The 18,992-nt window shown below is 44.8% G+C and overlaps 1 protein-coding gene across 2 annotated transcripts in view; it reads left to right on the top strand.

Annotated features, from left to right (window-relative positions):
• The window catches only part of MAP2K5 (mitogen-activated protein kinase kinase 5), a gene marked incomplete at both ends in the record, with an annotated part of 110,928 nt that overhangs the window by 37,917 nt on the left and 54,019 nt on the right, over window positions 1–18,992 (top strand). For both annotated transcript variants that reach the window (XM_079541166.1, XM_079541165.1), the window contains 5 exons: window positions 3,767–3,835; window positions 3,926–4,007; window positions 7,312–7,373; window positions 12,758–12,806; window positions 18,360–18,433. In XM_079541166.1, coding sequence (XP_079397292.1) covers window positions 3,767–3,835; window positions 3,926–4,007; window positions 7,312–7,373; window positions 12,758–12,806; window positions 18,360–18,433 — 336 coding nt within the window. The remainder of the gene's footprint in view (window positions 1–3,766; window positions 3,836–3,925; window positions 4,008–7,311; window positions 7,374–12,757; window positions 12,807–18,359; window positions 18,434–18,992) is intronic.

Here is an 18,992-nt window from a genome sequence, read left to right as displayed (position 1 = left end):
CAGAATGTAAAGATCACTTACAAAGACTTTCAAGTGACATCTGTTATACCAGTTCTCCAAAAGGCAGTGCACACAGAAGTGCAGAAAATCTAGCTGTCAGTGATACTTGTGTTACAAATTCCAGTGCAGAACTAAGGAAGCTCACCCCCTGGATGCTGTGCTTCCCTGGTGTCCCCCTGTGCCCCCACTGCCCACTGTGGGCTGTGCTGGGGCTGCCCTGGAGGCGGCTGCAGGGAGGTGGAGGAGCGGGAGCAAAATGGTGCCGGCAGGAGGGGAAATGAGTTCAACCTTTGCAAGGTTAATTGAAATCACCTCCCTGTGGCAAAAAAAAAAAAAAAAAAAAAAAGCCTTTCCCCCGCAATTTCACCGTCTTGTTTCCCTTTGAGTCCAAGGGTTGGGTTGGTCCTCCTGGTTAATTAGCATCGTGAAGATTTGGGAAGTGGAATTCTGTGTGCAGGTACTGCCCGTGGTGGTTCCATCACTGCCAGTTCTGCTTTTGAGTTACTACTGCAGCAGCGTGGCTGTGTTCTTATCGTTGAAGGAAGATACTCACGGGCTGGAGGTCAGGAAACCTGCTATGGCAGTGATCGTGCTGATTTGCTCTATTAATAAACTTAGCGATTGCATTCATGGCTCAGCATAGCCATCAACAAGAGCAGAGCTGTGCCAGGATCAGCACAGATCTGACAGAACACGGCATCAGCCTGGAGACCTGTTGATCAGAATCCTGTCAGCTGTTGGTTAATCTTGCAAATACATTGGACAGGCAAACAAAGCGATGCTAATATCTATATTATAGACCAAAATCATGCAAATATCTATATTATAGATCAAAGCTATCTTTGTCGTCGTGTAGTTTGCATATCCTTTGCAGGTAGGCATCGTGCAAACGATTTCATAGATTTTCAAACACAACCTTTCTGTAGCAAGTAGGAAAAATCCAAAGGAGAAATGTGGGTGTGCGTGGGCTGATTGCTGATCTTCAGCTGCTTTTAGTTTCTCCTGCTCTTAAGCTAGCATTTAAATGGACCATTTGATTAATCATTTGTATACTGACTACAATACTCCCAAGTTTCCTTGGAGTTGTACATACTGTAAAAGACAATTATGTCGCCACAGATTAAATAAGTGAATTAAAACAGAATAGCAGCTTTATTTGACCTGTGATTTTGCTCTCGTTCCCTTTAGTGGAACGTATGCCACTCCAGCAAATAGATGAAGTCATCCATGACAGCTTGTGATGAATTGCCGTATTTATACTGTATATTTTAATAGCCTCACACTAATTTAAATTGAGCACGGAGTAAATTATAATTCAGTCACTTGACTGCTTGTATTTAACTTGACAACTCATCCTTATTTGTCCTGGAGGTGTAGTGGAGAGCAGAGGAAACGTGTTCAGGTATTCCTCCTGCAGGAGTTAACCCTTTTCACTTGCAATGGGGGCTGTGTTGGGTTCCCCATGTTAGGGCCCATCCAGCCCAGCTCCTCCTGCAGCGAGGGGTTCTGTGTGAGCTCAGCTTCACTCCTCTGCTCTCAGTAATCCAGAGAAAACCACTTTTTTGCTGAAGGGTTATTTCTGAAGGTGCTGTTTTAGAGACTTGCTTAGCATTGCACCTCATTTGCTTACCTGTGCTATGATGGTGGGAGTTGCAACCAAATCAGTATTTATGGCTTCTGTCTCGGCAGTGATGGGTTTGAGGAGTCTTTTTTCATTTTCTAGACGTGTTTGGAAATGGTGCAGAAAGAGAATGGCAGTGAAGATTGCAATTGTGGAAGATTGCACTTTTTTCCTCTTTTTGCCCCCATTTCAGTGGTGCAAATAACTTCAGATTCCTCCAACCTTGCCATCAGGTGGATTCTCTGCTTTTCTGAGTCGTGCAAACCACGTGTGTTGGGGTGGACTAAAACACTTCCATGTAACTGCATGGAGAAAGGAAGGCAGTGGACTGCCCAGTGTGCTCTGCAGGGGTGTTCACCTCCAGGCTACCGCAGCGGGCTTCCGTAGGGCTCTACCCTGTGGTGCCCATCACACCATAAGCTGGCAGCTCCACTCCTCCAAATTAGCATCGCTATTAGAACGCAGGTTCTGGGTGTAATTATGATCAGTGCAATCAGCCAGAGACCTTCCTTCACGCCAGGTCTTGCTTTGCTGTGTTGCAGTGATGTGTTGGAGGCTGGTGACGCTGACCAGTCGTCATGTGGGGCGGTGAATGAGCCTGGGAAATCTCTCACTGAGTGGAATTCAGCGAGATAAAATCTGATTATATACAGTGGATAGATTCAATTCTGTTAGTATTCGGTGGGTAAAACTGGTGCTATACCAGCAAATTATTTTAGGTTTTTCACGCTGGAAAAATGTAAGCGAATATTGTTGGCAAATGATTATTGATCTAGACAAGTGTGCTAAACATTCCTCAGCAGCCCTGTATTACACTTACAATTTAGTTTAGTGACAGCTTGTATAAATAACCCTAAAGCAAACTCCTGATAGAAGCAGGATATTGGTTTTTTTTGTTAGACAGAATACTGTAAGATGTGTTTGGAAATGCTCTCCACGCATTTGGTGTTGTCAGCAGTATGTGCAGCCTGTGTCTGTTAATTCTGCAAGTGGACTGAATTTGTTTTCCTGGAGCTTAATACAAGTAGCTGTGAAGTATCCTCTGGTAGGAGTCCCAGCCTGGCTGAATGCATTCAGAGTCCTTTTGATTTATATAGTAGCACTTGAGAAGTAAGTCTGCAAGTCTCCTGTAATCATGGAATAGATTGGTTTTAAAAGTCAGCTTCTCAGTACTGCCAAGGGTGCACTGGTCTTCTCTGATGGCTTCTGGAGAAGGTGGAAGAAAATTTTGTGGTCTTATTTTTAATATTTACTGTTCTCTTAAAAATCGAGGTGAAAAGATTGAAGAAATGAGGTCATAACAGAGTTATGGTTTATGGGTTATCGTTGCTCTGCAGTGTTTGGGAAGGTCCTGCTGTCAGCCTCGAAGCAATGAGAAGTGAGGGCATGGATGGGGGGAGCAGATGACCCTGGCAGTGAATGGCTGCTTTGATCTGCTTAGTTGGGCTGTTTGTAGTCATTTTGAGGATTGCTTTAGTGATGCTTACCTGGAAGCATCTGTGCCATCTGCTGCCATCTGCATTTATTCTGTATATTTAATTTTTTTTTAACGTTTCATAAAAAAAGAACGAATATACAACGATGAGAGTTTATGTTAGAAAGAGGCGTGAATGCAAACCTGGAACTGTAAGTGTGGCTGCAGGAGGTGGCTCTGGACACCCCTTCAGGGCACTGTTGAGACATTGAGATCTGCCTTTGATACTGCAGTGCTTGTTTGGCCCTTGCTTAAAATCAGCTCCTTCATCAAGGTCACAGCGTTCCAGAATTTACTTACAAACGTGTTTGTAGCAGGGGGGTCAGTTGCAGGCTCTGTTCACAGACCACGAACCCACCATACCTGCTCTTTGCATTGCATGTTGGGCTCAACTTCAAGTTCTGGGTCGTCTCTTGGTCAGATGGATAAACCACAAATCTCCCCACTTTCCATGAATAAAATTGGTTGCATAGCTTGGTTCATTTGTAACCGACTTCCCAAAGTAAATACTCCTGTCCTTTCATTTCCTTTTGCTGCCCATGGCTGTTAAAGCAGTCCTTCCACCGCTTCCTCCCATTCCTCTGCTCACATCAATGCACATCTTCTGTTCTTGTGTCGAGTCCTTCGCTTCCATGGCGGAGCTGAACGTGTGCCTGATGTTTGTGTTTCAGGTCATACCCTTGGATATAACGCTAGAGCTCCAGAAACAGATCATGTCAGAGTTGGAGATTCTCTATAAGGTACAGATTTTTGTACTCATTGGAATTGCTCTTGCTTATCATTGTCCTACAGAAAATGTTACAGGCTTCTTTTTGCCTTTCTTTTTCCAGTGCGACTCGTCGTATATCATAGGATTTTATGGGGCTTTTTTTGTAGAAAACAGAATCTCTTTGTGTACAGAGTTCATGGATGGTGAGTTGTTTTGTTGGTTTTTTTTAAATATATTGAGTGTGCTTTTAATTGCTAAGCATGTCAAGATGAAAAATCATGTAAAGATAGATGTGCTTTCCCAATATGGAGCAAGATGCAGTGTTTTGACTTTGAAATATCAGGTAAAATATTGAGAACTTTGCAGGTAGGTTTTTTTTTTTAATGGGTTACTGTGGGGTTTGTGTTGTGTTCTGTGCTGTGCTGTATTTTCCTGAATGCAATTTCACTTTCTTTTATTGAAAATGTAAATAGAAGAGAAATAAATGCTGGCTTAATTTGTGGTTTGATATTTGAGTCTTCCATACAATCTGTCCTCACTGACGAAACAGCTGTTCCTCACTTTTAGTGTTTTGATAGCCAAAACAGATTTTCTTTTAAAGAAATCTATTAACCCAATGTCCTGTGTGTTTTCAGTGGAAATCGGTTCTTAATTGCAAAGCAAGGAATTATTTTCCAACGCAGCTGTTTAGCAGCGCTGCACCAAGTTTGTTTGTGAGCGTGCTCTCCTCTCTCCCATCCCCTTCCCTGCAGCTTGCCCCTGCATCCTTGCGGAGATGTGCTTTGGAACGTTGCATTCTTGCACCAAAGAAGCACGCGGCTGACGGCAGCTTGCAATCATTGCTGCCCTCTGTGTACCAATCCTGAGAGCGTCTCATGGCAGACACAGCCCTGCTGCGTGCTGCAGCGGCGCTGCTTTGCTCCCAGCTGTGTTCCTATGTGTGCTATTCCAGGCCTTGCCCCGAGCTGGCATTTGCTGCCCTACCCAGGCTGTGCACGAAGGTTCAGTTAAGCTGCATATGAAGAAGTGAGGATCTCGCTGATGATTTACTACAGAGGAAGGGCTATCTGACAGGAAAAAAAAATTCCCAAGCTAAACGTGTGCCATTAAGCACTGTTGAGCAGTTTCTGTCTTTCTGATGGGGAGCTCAGATAAGGCCCTGTAGGGTTTTATGCTGCATTTTGTTTCCTTCCTGTTAAAATGATCTCTTACTACTGTTATTTCCCTCTTTGCATTTACAGCCTCTGTTCCAGTGGGTCTTGTGTCCCCTTTGCAAACATTCTGTTCTCTTAGATTTTCCCTATTTGCAGGGCTTGATGAAAAAGTATGATATTTATTCACCAAAGCCTACAAATTAAATCTGTGGGTGTTCTCTGTGATCATTCACCATTTCTCTTTTCTGTTCTTGCAACTGCAAGATTTGCACGCAGTATCACACGCAGGAAGGAAGCAGCTGCTTGTGCCAGAGCATGTGTCTGCCTGGAGCGTGTGTGCTGCTAATTCAGAGACTCTTAAATATGATGGACATAAATGCTTGCAGTTCCGAATTCTTGTTTGGAAACATTTAAGCCTTTAGGGCTTGCATCCCTTGTGATGTTGCACGACGGCGGTGTTTACTGACCACACAGAAATTATTTGGAATTATACTGGAGATGACCTCTGATCTGCCTCATGTTGTGCACCCCTTCTGGCAGAAAGCAGCAGCAATCATTTAAAGGAAGAACAAAATGCAAATACAGGGACCTTGCCAATTATTTTCCTTTCCCAAGCCTTCGATTGGGATGGGTGAGGATGCAGGCGAAGACAAGAGCCTGAACTGACCTGGATTCCTCTTCCATCTGCCATGGTAAAGATCAATGGAGATGCGAAATGAGGCTTTCTGATCTTTCTGTCTGCAATAGAGCTGATGTTCTTGTGAATGAAGGTGCTGAAATGCCCCGCTGTCTTTTACCTGTGCCGTTGCTTCTTTTCCTTTAAAGTGCTGAGCACCCGCTAAAGTCCCCATGGAAGCAGTGGGACGTGCAGGCCAGCAGACTGCACCTGGTTACCTGTGCAAAGGTTTGGGTTTGGAAATTTGGTCCACAGTGTTTATTCACTATCAGTTATTTTTTTCTCCATAAAGAAGTGGCACATTTCCCCAACTGTTTGCAAACTTGTCTTGCTGCACCACTCTTAGCAACACCCGTAACAGCAGCGTTTAGCAGCTTGGTGTATGAGAGCAGGTCTTTTAATCCAGAACAGAAGGGTAAGTCATAAGGTCAGGTGGTTGCTGTTAGTGCTGAGCATGGCCTTCTGTTTGGCTCTCGTAATCAACAGCAGCTGTGTGGTGCTGCTGCCTCTTAATTCCGTTTGCCCTATCTACATTCACTTGTAAAAAGGGAAAAAAGATCACTAGAATAAAAAAAGTGTTAAGACTGAAGGCTGGAATAAGGACCTTGTGACTTCTTTATGTTGCAGTGTTTAAGAATGAATGAGTTTAACTTCTAAAAACGGAACCATAAGCAAAGTGCAAGGTGCAGCTTTCCTGACTGCTGAGTGCTGGCCCAACTCTTTTCCCATTGGTGACATCAGTGCAATCCGTAGGGTACACTGAGAGCAGTTGGATCTGTGCTAAGCACTTCTGAGAACCTTTAGCCTGGAATAAGCCTATGCATTCTTGCAAGCTAATTGTAATACATTCTGCGTGTAATTTGCCTGCCTTTTTTTTTTTTTCTTCTCCCTGTTCTACTTGTTTTTTTTTAACTCTCAATTTTAGATGTGCTCCCTTAGCCAAGAATTTGTATTTCATCCCAGAGAGGCTGTTAATGCAAGTTTGGTCTTGTATTTACGTGGAAGCTGCGGGAAAGAGCCTTTGTCAGTTTTGGGGGATGTCTTTAGGACTATGACTTAGATTTCTTGCTTTCTCCATAACTGTATGATGCTGATGGATGTTTCTGTGCCAAGTACGAAATTGTGTCCCATACTGGAGCTCTCTGGCAAAACTTATTTGCTTGCCTGGGAGTTCCTCATGTTTTAGACATCAGTGCAGATGCAGTTTGGAAGGCTCAGCCCAACTCACTGCTCTGATCATCACACAAAGAAGCTGACTTTAAGTATGGGTTTGAGCTTTGCATTATGCTGGCACCAGGTTTTAGAGGCAGGCAGAATACTGCTGGCTTTGAAATCCACTTTGGCTTGTTACCATGGCTTTGTCAGTCCCTGAGAACCTACACGGAGGTTTTGAGTTCTCCGGTTTCAATACTGTGTCCTCTGGCTGGGAGGTTTTCCAAAAGGTGTTTTAGCATTAATGCTACGTACAGAAATAAGTAACGTGGGTGAAAAGAGAAGCAAATACTGTTCCAGGTGATTATTCAAAGTTTGGTAAGGTCAGTTATTTCTGACACAGTTATTGTTACATCACTGATGGTGTTTTTATTAATAACCAAGGCATAGAAAGCCCTTGTGACTTCAAATCTAGGGCAGTATTTCATTTTGTATTACCTAAGCACATTTTGTTTGTCCCTGCAGGGGGTTCTTTGGATGTTTATAGAAAAATTCCAGAGCACGTACTGGGAAGAATAGCAGTAGCTGTAAGTATTTCTTTGTTTATTTTTCTGCCTGGTTTTGGTAACACGCCCTGATGTGAGCGCACCCAATCTCCCTGGGAAACTGAGTTACCTCCTTAACCCTCATCCTCATTGCCCCCATGTGAAGGGAGGATCCATCCTCTTTGTCACTCCTCCTACCCATGCCTGAGGACACAGCTCTGAGGGCAGAGGCTCTGCTGCCTCTGGAGTTCAGTCATAGGTGCACACCAATGGAGCCCATTTGCTGCTGTAAAGGTTTTGCCGGGCCAAAGAGGAGTGAAGGAAATCATCCCATTGTGTGACCCGTACTCAAGTTGCCGAAGGCTCAGGGAATGTAAGAGGATGTGATAAATCGAGTGGGATGAGAAAAAGACACGTTTTATTGGAGATCTGCGTGGCTGTGATTCTTGATATCACCTTTTCTGGGATGGAGCAGTCCTCTTATCCTCCTTTAATTCACCTTTGTGTGCTCTCCTATGCTGTGTGGCTTCCTAAAAAATCAATTCTGCAGCCCTCTCCTCAGCCACGCTTTGATCCCTCCCTGGCCACTCCTGCACACCCTGTGTGCCATTTCCATGCTGTCCATCCTCACTCTGCACCAAGTAACACAATGAGGTTTGGTTGAAAACTCTGATTTGGGGTTGAAAAATGGCACCAGTTCCTAATACCAGGGCGCAATGGTAGAACGCATTTTCTGTCTTCTTTCTGTCTTAGCAATAAGGCAGCAGGGAGCTGCTCTGGGATCACCCTGCTGCCATTTTGGGCTGAGCAAGGAGCTGCCTGGATCCATCAGCCCCACGTGCCTGTTTGGTAGCAGGGGCTGCTGGTGGGCTCCTTGCACCTCCTGGCATTGTGTCTCAGTAGCATCCCATAACTTTGTGTTGCTGGAAATTCACCAGCCGTGACTGAAAACGCAGATTATGGAACAAAAAAAGAGAAAGGAGAAAAGTGTGGTGGTTTTTTTTTTTTTTAGCCAAGGCTGAACAGTGTGTAATTGACCACTGTCTTAGTGGATCTCACAAGGGAGAGATGCTGCTAAACAATTGCTAAATATAAGGAATACTTTGATAACTTAAGCAGTTTAAAGCATAACAAAGTTATTCTATCGTGTGCCATTTAATTAAGTGCTGGGTTTTCACATTCATTATACATCAAGCTGACAATTTAAATCCTTTAATCCAACACAGGCAGCTATTTAGTCTCTGTTCATTGTAATTCACAGCTCTACTTTCTCTTAATTTGTGTGGCCTGCCCAGAGTGATGAACATCCTTCTCTGATGCTGTTTCCTCTAAGTAGCTTCAAATCTGCTCATTATATAGCCTAGCAGTTTCTTATGGAATTTGAATGCTTTTCACCTTTAGTTCAGTGTAAAAACGTTTCATCTTTTCTTCCCCATGGAGCGATGGATGGAGTTGCTCATGGTATCACATTCCTGATGCCGAGCAGCATGTGTGTTACGGTGTAATAATGCTGGGATGGGCCTTCGAGCATTTATTCAAATCCTTTTCCTTATCTCACTTCATACTGTGTAATTAATACATCCACACTAACGTACTTCATCATTTCTTTAATTATTTTTGTCTCCCTCCCATCTCCGGCCCACCCAGCTTGGTGCTCTGCAGATGTCCCCTTCCTGTTCTTCACTTCTCCGTAGCAGTGGTGCTTCAGCCCCATCTTTTATGTCTCCAGTAAATATGCTGTGTGTGTGTGTGTGTGTACCTACATGCTCAGCTGCAGGGTCATCTCTTTACAAACCTGGTAGCTGGTGAGCATGGCTCCCTGACACAGGCAGAGAGCTGATGCTTGGCTTTTTTCATAGTGATTTCATTTGCTGCTTTAGCAATCTATACCGTGGCTGCTGTGGTGCAGAGGGTCAGCAAAGAGGTGAACAAAGGAGCAGGTGCTTCCAAAGAGGAGCTCGCCCCTTCCTCCTGCTTCCCAGTAACAGAAGGTGTGCGCTGAGGCTGAACCAGCACTGGCAGCTCCCTCTGCTCTGGTGCTGAATTCTTGCTCAATTGGCATAGTAGACTTGTTGGAAGGAGGCACTGAGAGCTGTTGTTTGCTCCATCATTTATCAGGAGCAGCGGGAACGGCGCCGTTAAGTTGTCACAAATGAGTGCCCTTCATCTTGGTGCCTGACATTTCAGCAGAGCCCAGCAGCCCGGCACGTGGGTTGTGGCACCTTTTGCCAAGCACAGTGTGTGTGTACCACAATCCCCACCCCGAACAGGTTGTGAAGATTACCCAGAGCCTCAAGGATTTCTGCTCACATACAGGTGGGAAGGAGAATGTCAAACAAAAGCTAGAGCTTGGTTCTGTGGACAGAATCTGGAGCTTCTGCATTATTTTTCTTTCAGTCTGTGCATTTTCTTTTTCCTTTCCTTGCACCATGTATACAGAGTCATTTGTCTTTCATTCTCTTGAGACACACACTGCGCATTAGTCTGTTGGAGCTGCTTAATAATATGTGTGACCTGCACATCTGTTAATTAGAGTACCTTTTTGTTATACTTGTAGGAGTTTCTAAGCTAAGCCATTTCCAAAGGAAAGTGATAGGGGGGGCACGTAGCAGTGCCACAGCATTCCCCTATCTGATTTGATAGTTTTCTTGCTTCCTTTCTCAGTACATACATTCAATCTCCATGAAGAGCACTGGGCTGACACCCCTAAAAGTAGTTGTCCTGCTCACAGAACCGAGCTGGTCCAGGATAAGATCCATGTCTGCTCAGCACAGCAAAGCCAGCACCGTGCCCCTGAGCTAAATCCTGAGCCCTATTCAAGGTTGTTCTGCTGTCCTCCCTGATCTGCACAGGCTGAGGCTGAGCAGGACACATCCCTTTCATGACAGCCCCAACTTCCCATAGCCCAGGGAGCGTTCAGTTCCTTCTTTCTCCCCTGTTTCTGTGTGATGCTGCTGTAAATACTTGCACTGTGCATTGCAGGTGTCTGTTAGAGGGCATGAACATGCCATGTAGCATACATGCAGTTGGTACAGCACAGCTTGCTTTCTGTTCTTGTTATCTGATTCACACAGCAGAAGTGATCATGTTAATTGTGGTGGACAGTCAGCTTACAGGCTGAAGCAGCAGGAGTTTATTGTTGAGTGCAATGCACTTCTCTCCATTATTATTTTGTGGGGAGAGTGCTGAAGCTGACAGCCAGAATGCTGGAAGTAATGCAAGGAGAGCCTGGACAGAGGAAGCATTGCTGGAGCTTGGGGTGATGCTCTGTGTTTCCAGAGGCAGGATAGCACAGCAGCAGGGGCAGAGCAGACCGGCTCCCCAGGATGCTGGAGAGCAATCTGACTCCATCACCGACTCCATCCTGGCTGTCTCAGTGAGGCAGTGTCAGCACGCAGGGGAAATCTGTCTTTTCGTTCTCCTTACTTGCACAGAGGGCTGGGAGGGGGGGAGGGGGGTTGGTTTTTGTGTGTGGTTTTTTTTTTTTTTTATGGGAAAAGCATATCTTGGGAATCCCAAAGCAATGTGCAGGCTCCTGTTTTTGTGCCGTCTATTTGGGTCTGCCGATGTAAAATCTCTTCTACCTTTGCTTGCCACTTCATGCATTTATTTTCACTTCAATTTCTGAAGCAGTGACATTGTGCACTGTATTTTGAGTGCTAATGTTGATTGAAGTTCTCCCTGAAAGGATGTGCACTTGAACTGTCACGCGAGTGAGTGATTGACAGCAGGTGGAAGTACTTTTTGTGTCAAGGCTTTGTCAACTCATTGTTGTAAAACCCACTTTGCTGAATACCAATAATTCCTGCTGGATGTTCCATCAAAAGATACTCTGCTCCAGCACCATTTTAGAATCACGTTTGATACGTCGAGCCCTTCCCTTGTATGGGCAGCCATAAGGTGGGGGAATAACGGTGCTTTGCACTAGGGCCCGTTTGGGTTTTCTCTGTGTGCGTATTTGCAGCCTCACTTGAAGGAAGAAAACCCTCTTTTCGTTCCTCTGTGCAGCATTGAGATGGTCTGAATGTGAGTTTGTTTAGTAGTGTCTTTATAACTGCTTATTCAGCACGTGTTCCATTATAGAGATGTATAATAACTCACAGCTGTTGATTCCCCCATCCCCTCCAGAATATTTCCTTTTTTTCTATGAATACATACTTTAAATAATTTTATGATTATTCCAGGGATGTTAAATAGTCTAAACATATGTTTAATAATCAGAGAAGCTTGATGTACTTAAAATCGCTTTCACCTTTGGAGGAAACCTGAAATGTTGCATACCCTTTTTGAGTCGATGCTTTTTTCCTCCTTATGTCAAAAAGCTGTGTGAGTAGAATTCCCCCTTCTGCTTTTTGAAAGGATAAAGTGAGCAAGGCCACACCGCAGGGCATGCAGAATTGGACTGAGGCCTTTTGTTGCAGGTAATTACCATCTGAGGCCACCAGATAGCCGGAGCTGTGTGAGCACAGCGCTGAGGAATTGCCATCTAGAGCTTTTTGCCAGAGATCCAGGATCTTTATTTGGCTTGCAGGATGGATTCAGTTTTTGGTTACAGAACGAATTTTAAGACAAGTTTTTAATCCAATAGGAAGGCTGGAAGTTGCTGTGCTCTCTGCTCTCACACCGTATGATATCTGCCGTGCTTCTGCTTGATCGCTGTAACAGAAATGGTTTCATTTCAACCTGCTTGGACAGCAAAAAGAATGCAGTTGTTTGGTCTGAAAAAACTCCTGCGACTTCACAAGTGTCAGAAATGCTTTATTGCTGTGGAGGTGCATGAAGAGCAGCAACTTGGGAGAAATGAATGGAATGTCATTTCATGGATAGAAACTGGAAAGGGTTTTCTCTGTGACAGGGGCTGGTTGGCAGAGCAGAGGTGCTGTGGGTAAAAAGCAAAGGCAGGCAGGAATGTGTTGGTTGGATCTGGTGAGTCCTCAGGGCTGCTGGAAAACGTAAATCTGAGAAACAAAATTATGTTAAAGTTTGGGAGTTAGTGACATGGCAGAAATAAAGCTTGCAGTACCCAGCCTATGGATATGTTCTGCCCATGGAAACACCATGGGTGTTTGTTTTGGGAAACATTCGTAGTACAAACGCAGGTGCTGCAGCTGTCTGTTAAAACACATCTCCTGATGCTCTGAGGTGGGAATGGAGAAACAGCTTTTCACGTTTCATTCTAACGGCTCCACTGATGGAAGGGAGGAGAGCCGAGCACTGTGCTGCTCCTTTCCCTTCAGGGGCCCAGTTGTGTTCTGTGGGGCTGCAGGGTGCAGTGAGGCTCGTGTTTGGTCCAATGGGTGGTAAGAAAAAGAAGATGGTTTCTGTAGTTGAAGAAGAAATGTTCAACATTTGCTTTAAACAAGTAAACAATGTGGGAAGTCGGGGAAAAGTCTCTAATATGGGTTGTTGCTTTTTCTTGACTTCAGGTCGTGAAAGGCCTTACGTATTTATGGAGTCTAAAGATTTTGCACAGAGGTGAGTAACAGATGTTGTCCATTTTTTGGTCCTGTTTTAACAGCGCTTTCCACAGAAGCAGCAGACCAGACTAACATCTGATCTGATTGCAGTGGGGTTACACAGAGTGAATCTTATTCATTAGCCTTGTAGATTCACTGATTGAATATTTTTACCACTGTTCTCCTTCATTTTCCTTCATCTTCTCAATAGCCTAAGGGGAGAAATGGATGTTGTGGAGACTGAAATGCTTGTGGTTACAGACAGGTGCCAAATGGAATTCTCAAAATCACCAGCGATCACCAAATGCTTGACTTGCAAAACAAGAAAATAGGTGTTGAGTTTTCTTCTTTTGTGCTTCAGAAATCTTGCATGGCATCCACCAGTACTGATGGGCGTCACACTTCTAAGATTGTCACCCGTTTGTCCTCTGCAGTGGCCGTGTATAATTACAGAATCCTGCTTGGGCATAACAAGCCATTGGATGCCTGTTCTCCCAAAGCTAACTTGTATTCTTTTTACAACCGAATTTATTTCTTGCTCTTGATTTTATTTATGAAAATAATATATGGGGCTGAGATGGAGGTTTTTGGTTTTTTTTAATGTGTGCTCTAAAAAGAGTGCAAAATGCTGTTTAAAGAACAAAGAAGCCCTTTCTCCCCCGCTCTTCTCCCCAAATAAAAAAGGAAAAGAGAAACTCATTACATTTATAATGTTTCTAAAGTGTCTGAAAGTAACAGCTCCAGCTCCTAATGTCACTAACAATACTGTTTAATTTAACCCATCTGCTCTCTCAGCCCTTGTGCACAGTTGGAGCGTGCAGTAACCGACATCAGTTGTGATTGAAGGAGAAGTGTAAAGCAGGGAGACAAGCAGAACAGTTCAGATTGGGAACCAAATAGGTGAGGAAGACTGTTTCCTCTGGGGGTGTCCAGTTCTGCAATGCCTGAGAAGAAGTTAATAGGAAACCCTAATTACCACCAGGCATTGAGTTTCTGCCCCACCTCAAAGCTTTGGCTGCTCCTGTATTTAACCTTGGATGTCCCTGGATTAAAAGAACAGAAATAACCCAGAGACCGTGGCCAGCTGAGTGCAGACACGCTTTCTGGTGCTGCTTTAAACATTGGATCTATTAGCCTGCCTGTCGCCAAACACTGTGGTTTAACAGCTCCATCTACTCCAGGCGAGGGGACATCCATTCTGGATGGCACAGCAAATGTCAGAATGAGAAGAACAGAAAAGGGAGCTGGAACATCCGTGGATGGGTGTCACGCAAATTGGGCAGCGCAGTCCTTTGCCACTCTTCTACAGCACCTGAAAAGGAAAAGCTGGTTTGAATCTTTTTTTTTTCTTTTCCTTTTGCTTGAATCTTTTTCATTAAGGGCTGTGGCCACCTGCTGAGTCTGATTTGGAGGAGCATTGTGGTCAAGCGCAAATACTGTCACTGTAATGTCTCACAGCTTCTGTTGTAAGTTTAGAGCTTGAGCCTGATTTTTGCTTCTCAGGTTTTCCCTTCTGTGTGTGGCTTTCGTTGCCTCGATAGAGAGCAGCTCTGAGTTTTTAATGAATTATGTATGATCCTCGCTGGCCTGAAGAAAAGTGCAGAAATGGCTCTTCCATCACAATTGAGGTTTTTCTGGCCTTGGTCTGTTCCTGGGTTCACCGAGATGAGAACAATATGCAAAATGCCTAGAAGTGTCCAACAGTGTTTATTCAGGGGCCTGTTTCAGTGCACTCACACATACGTGTGCTTTCCTGTCTCACCAGAGAGTCACTGCATGTAATGCAGTGCAAGGGAAACACCAGTTGGTCACGGTAATCTCCTCCAGCTCTTTACTGGTTTTAACGCATCAGAGGTAAAAGGGGGAAAATGGAACTCAGTCTTCCTTGTTGTCACGTATCAGGCAGGCTGGGCAGGATGCTCAGGTGGGGTAACAGGTCCAGAATTCCACGATGGTGGTGACTGAGGTGCAGGAACAGTCATGGTGAGGAAGCTGTGCGATGCGGTGTGGCAAACGGCGGTTTGTGACCAGAGCACAGATTAAAGGAAGGAAACACAATGAACAAGTCTTTTATTCCAGATCAGACATCTCAGCAAATATTACAGCTTAACTTCAAAACGTACCTCGCAACTAATGAGGTGATAGCCGTGCATATTAATAAATGCAAAGCTGTAGTCGTAGCCATCGCACCCACATCAAACGTAAACGGGAGATTAACACCTACACTGCTTCTTTGGAAGATGTGAGAATGTCCCAATGATAAGTGTGCTCTTTTCCCCAGAGGACAAGAAGTAGAAATGGAAGGGTAATGAGAAATTAACTTAGATTTAAAACAGAATTAGCAATTAAACAAGTCTAATCACGTACAAAGTCAAAGTTTGTATAAAGACAAACCGAAATCTGTTAAGTTCAAGAATAAGTATAGGCCGTATGCATTTCATCTGGTGTGTTTTTCTCTCACCTTCTTATTAAAAGAGATGTTTGAAATAAGTGTTACCCACTTGTGTTTAATTGTACCAACAGGCATTTGTGTGCACATATGTGGACTGGCACACGTTGCACTGGTCTTGGGACCGCAGCCTCTGAGTGTATTCTAAGTGTGTCAGAGTAGATGGAGGTGTGTTCTGGTTTGTGGGGCTGAGCCCGTGTTGGTGAGAGCTGATCAGCTTTAGCATCGCATATAATGAAGCACAAGCAAAGGTAATGGGGTGCTTGTGTGTGCACGCACAGACCGTGTGCACACATGGCTGTACCCCTGTCTGCACGCTTACACGTTGCTTGGGCTCAGTTCAGAAGAATAAAAATCACAGCAAAAAGTGCTACAGAGGTCATTTGGCAAGAAAACATTGGAAATATTTTCATTCTTTCAGCAGCTTCACTTTGTTCACAGTAATGTTCTGTGAGCTGTCCTCGGCTAAGATGGCTTTTGTATCTGGTCTCCCTTGAACCTGGCATATTGCAGCCTGATGTGAGGAAAACGCTGAAAGTCAAGAGACAGCTTTTAGAAACCTGTGGGGTGTTTTTTTGTGTTTTTTTTTTTTTCCTACAATCATAAATCCGTTTTCTTTTCAATGAACCAAGATGAGGGAAATGTCGGGTGTTGGCAAAGCTGAAGCTCTGACGCGTGTGTTTACTGGTAAGTAAGAGCTTGGAGGTCCCATTTATCTGCAGAGGTGAAACGACTTAGATCACAAAGAGAACTTGTGCATCCTCCATAATGATGCTTCGTAGAAGTCATTTGTATGAAGCAAGCACTGGTAATGGCAGCATAATGACCCCTTTTGGCTCTTGTTTAAATTCTTTCACTTCTAAACAGTAATATTAATCACAAGCAGATGGTGCAGAACATTATTTATGCACATTTGTTTTCCAAAACCAAAAAATATTTAACCCATTAGCTGAAGCGGTTTATGAACATAAAGGCCAATTTACTGATGGGGTGATTATTCTTCCTCCTTCCCTTCAGTGTGAGTTACTTTACAAAGTGGGTTGTCATTTGGGTAGTCATTTCCTTTTGCTTTTTTCTCAAAGATACCGGCACAACCGTTGGAATTTGTAGCAAACATTTGCTCACGTTCTCCATTTGTGGGGCTGCGTAAACTGCGCTGCAAAGACCAACACGGTTTGTTCTCAGCAGTGCTCGTTTGGCTGCGATTGCTCTGCAGGTCCCGACCTGCACTGCCTTCGTTTACCCCTAATGGACTGATTTCCCCATTGCTTTCTTTCTCTTTTAGGATTTTGTTGTTGCTGTTTTGGTTTATTTATTTTTAGCGAGGGGGAGGATTTTTGGATCAAGCGACGCGTAATGAATGACAGATGGCCGTTCAATTAAAATTATATCGACTTACTGTCAGGTGCCGCGTGTTGGGGGTGGGGAGGTGGGATCTGCTGATCCCCCATGGCACGGGGTGCTGGCTCTGGGGCAGGGGACACACGTGCTCAGTGGTTTCCTCTGGGCAGGTCGTGTTAAGGGAATGAGAGGTGGGAGAACACCCTGCCTCCTTCTCACACCCAGCCAAGCAAACCCCTTGGAAGCAAACCTTCTGTGGGGTTGTGGCGTTTTGTGCTCAGAGCATCCTTCTGTCTGCCCAGACCTGTGCTGAGCAGAGAGAGAGGATTGCTGTGCTGTCAGAAAGCGATGCTGTGTCCTTGGGAAGGTCGGCTGGGATGGCTGCACACCTTGCAGTGCTCAGGGTGAGCACAGGGTCCACTGGTGTGCTGTGCCCATCCCATGGCACTCAGCAAAGCAGCTTGGCAGGCACGTTGCCTGGAGGTTTCCATAAGCAAATGTAAGAGTCTTCTTGAAGCTTCGGTTAGAAAGAATATTCCTAAAACATTGGTACATGTGCAGCAGTTTGGGGCCGTGGATTGCTCTGTAGCAGTATTTTGTCTCCTCGCCTGCAGCTGGAGGGCAGGTAATCGTCTGCCAAAGATTGGTGCATGGGTGGCAGTGCTGCAGTTGAAGCAGAGTCCAGCACACCCAAAGCTGTGCGTGCTGTCGTGCAGCGGAGGCACCCAGCACTGCTTTTTCCTTTTGGCTTTGGGAGGAAATTGCAAAACGTACTTCGAGTATTGATACCGAAATTAAACGTGCAGATCCTGTGAAGCTGAGTAAAGTGTTATTGAACGCTCCCCCTTTCTAAAGTGTTTTTTTAGCTCAAATATAGGGAAGCGTTTAATCAGCTTGCTAATTGAGGTTATACATTTTTACATTACAGGGACAAATTAAGCGAGCTACTGTGGTACCAGAAGACATCTGCTAAAGAAAGGCAAACTTAATGATAAACCAAATTAGGTTCTTTCCTAGTTGGGTTTCATCCATCTGCACCCAACTAGTGTTCTCTTTTAAAGAAGGCAGGGAGATGAGTGGCTGCGTTTAACCCATAATGACAGAAGAAGGCAGCGATTAGGCTGAGCTCTCATCTTCCCTTGTGTAAGCCTGGCCATACCATGCATGCTGCTGTTCTCATGGCGTAGCTTGGCTGGGTGCTTAGTGCTTTATTTGCACGTTGATTTTACAGTGTGCAACAGAACTTCTTGTACATCAGAGGGGGTCAGTGATGGGAGCTTTGCACTTACAGTCTGGTTTTACAATGCACATCTGTTCCTGTATATCTATATGGGATTTTTAGTGTTTGATTTTCTCCCTTGCATCGTCTTCTCCTGCAGCCCCAGCCCAGGCAGTGGATTGTTTTGATCAATCCTCGTCTAAACGTAGTGCTTCCACTTGTGGAAGTGATTCCCTATTGAATTTCAGCATATTTTTTCAGTCTCATTTGTCAGGATTGCTTTGAATGCCAGATCCCATCCTGCAGAGCTCAGGTGGCCCCTTCCCAGCTGGTGTCACCTGCAGCTTCAATAGCACGGATTGCTGGTCTTTGGGGGACAGGTATAACGTCACCTGTGCTGATGACAGCTACGAACCAGAGGTTGCAATGGAAACATACCTTTGAAATGTTTTCTATTAAAATCTATCACGCCAGTGATGGTCACCCCAACGCCTGTGTTGGAATCATAACCATCTCTGTACGCCTCCAGGATAACCCAGGTGACCTCTGGTTTTGTTTGGCAGACGTGAAGCCGTCCAACATGCTGGTGAACACACGAGGGCAGGTGAAGCTGTGTGACTTCGGGGTGAGCACCCAGGTAATCCATTGCACGTCTCGTGCTGCAGTCACCTGGCTGCCGGGCGGGCAGCCCCCCTCTGCTGGGAGCCAGCCATTCAGCTCGAATCTCCGGGCGACTTTTCTCCATCTGAATATGATTGTTCATTGTTTAATGACAGTAAAAACTGCTGATATTGTAATTACTACTTACGAATAGCAAACTTCATTGATATGCAGCTTTGATATGAAAGCTTTTTGGCCAGACAAAAGGGAGGGCAGAACGAGAGATGTGTCTGGGGAGCCCAACTGGCCCACAATAAAAATTAATATTGGGAGTAACAATAGTGGTGGGCTTTTACAATGTGCAGCACAAATTTTAATTAATTTCCATTTTGGGCCTCCCTGGAGGACTTCTCTGCTAGTGACCCACGAGCTTGCCGTGCTGGTGATTTGAATTTCAGCACCTTTACTCTCAGCCAAGCGCCGGGACCAAAGAGAAGGTCAGCCTGGTATGATAAGTTGTCAGGGTCTGTTGTCCCTCCGAGCGCATTTAGTGCTGGTTGCATTCAAGTGATGAATGTGGCTTTATGCACATCTTG

This window comes from Tetrao urogallus (assembly GCF_951394365.1).
Source record: "Tetrao urogallus genome assembly, chromosome: 11".
Classification (NCBI taxonomy): Eukaryota; Metazoa; Chordata; class Aves; order Galliformes; family Phasianidae; genus Tetrao; species Tetrao urogallus.
Note: the sequence above shows the minus strand (reverse complement) of the source record. Positions and strands in the feature narration are given on the sequence as shown.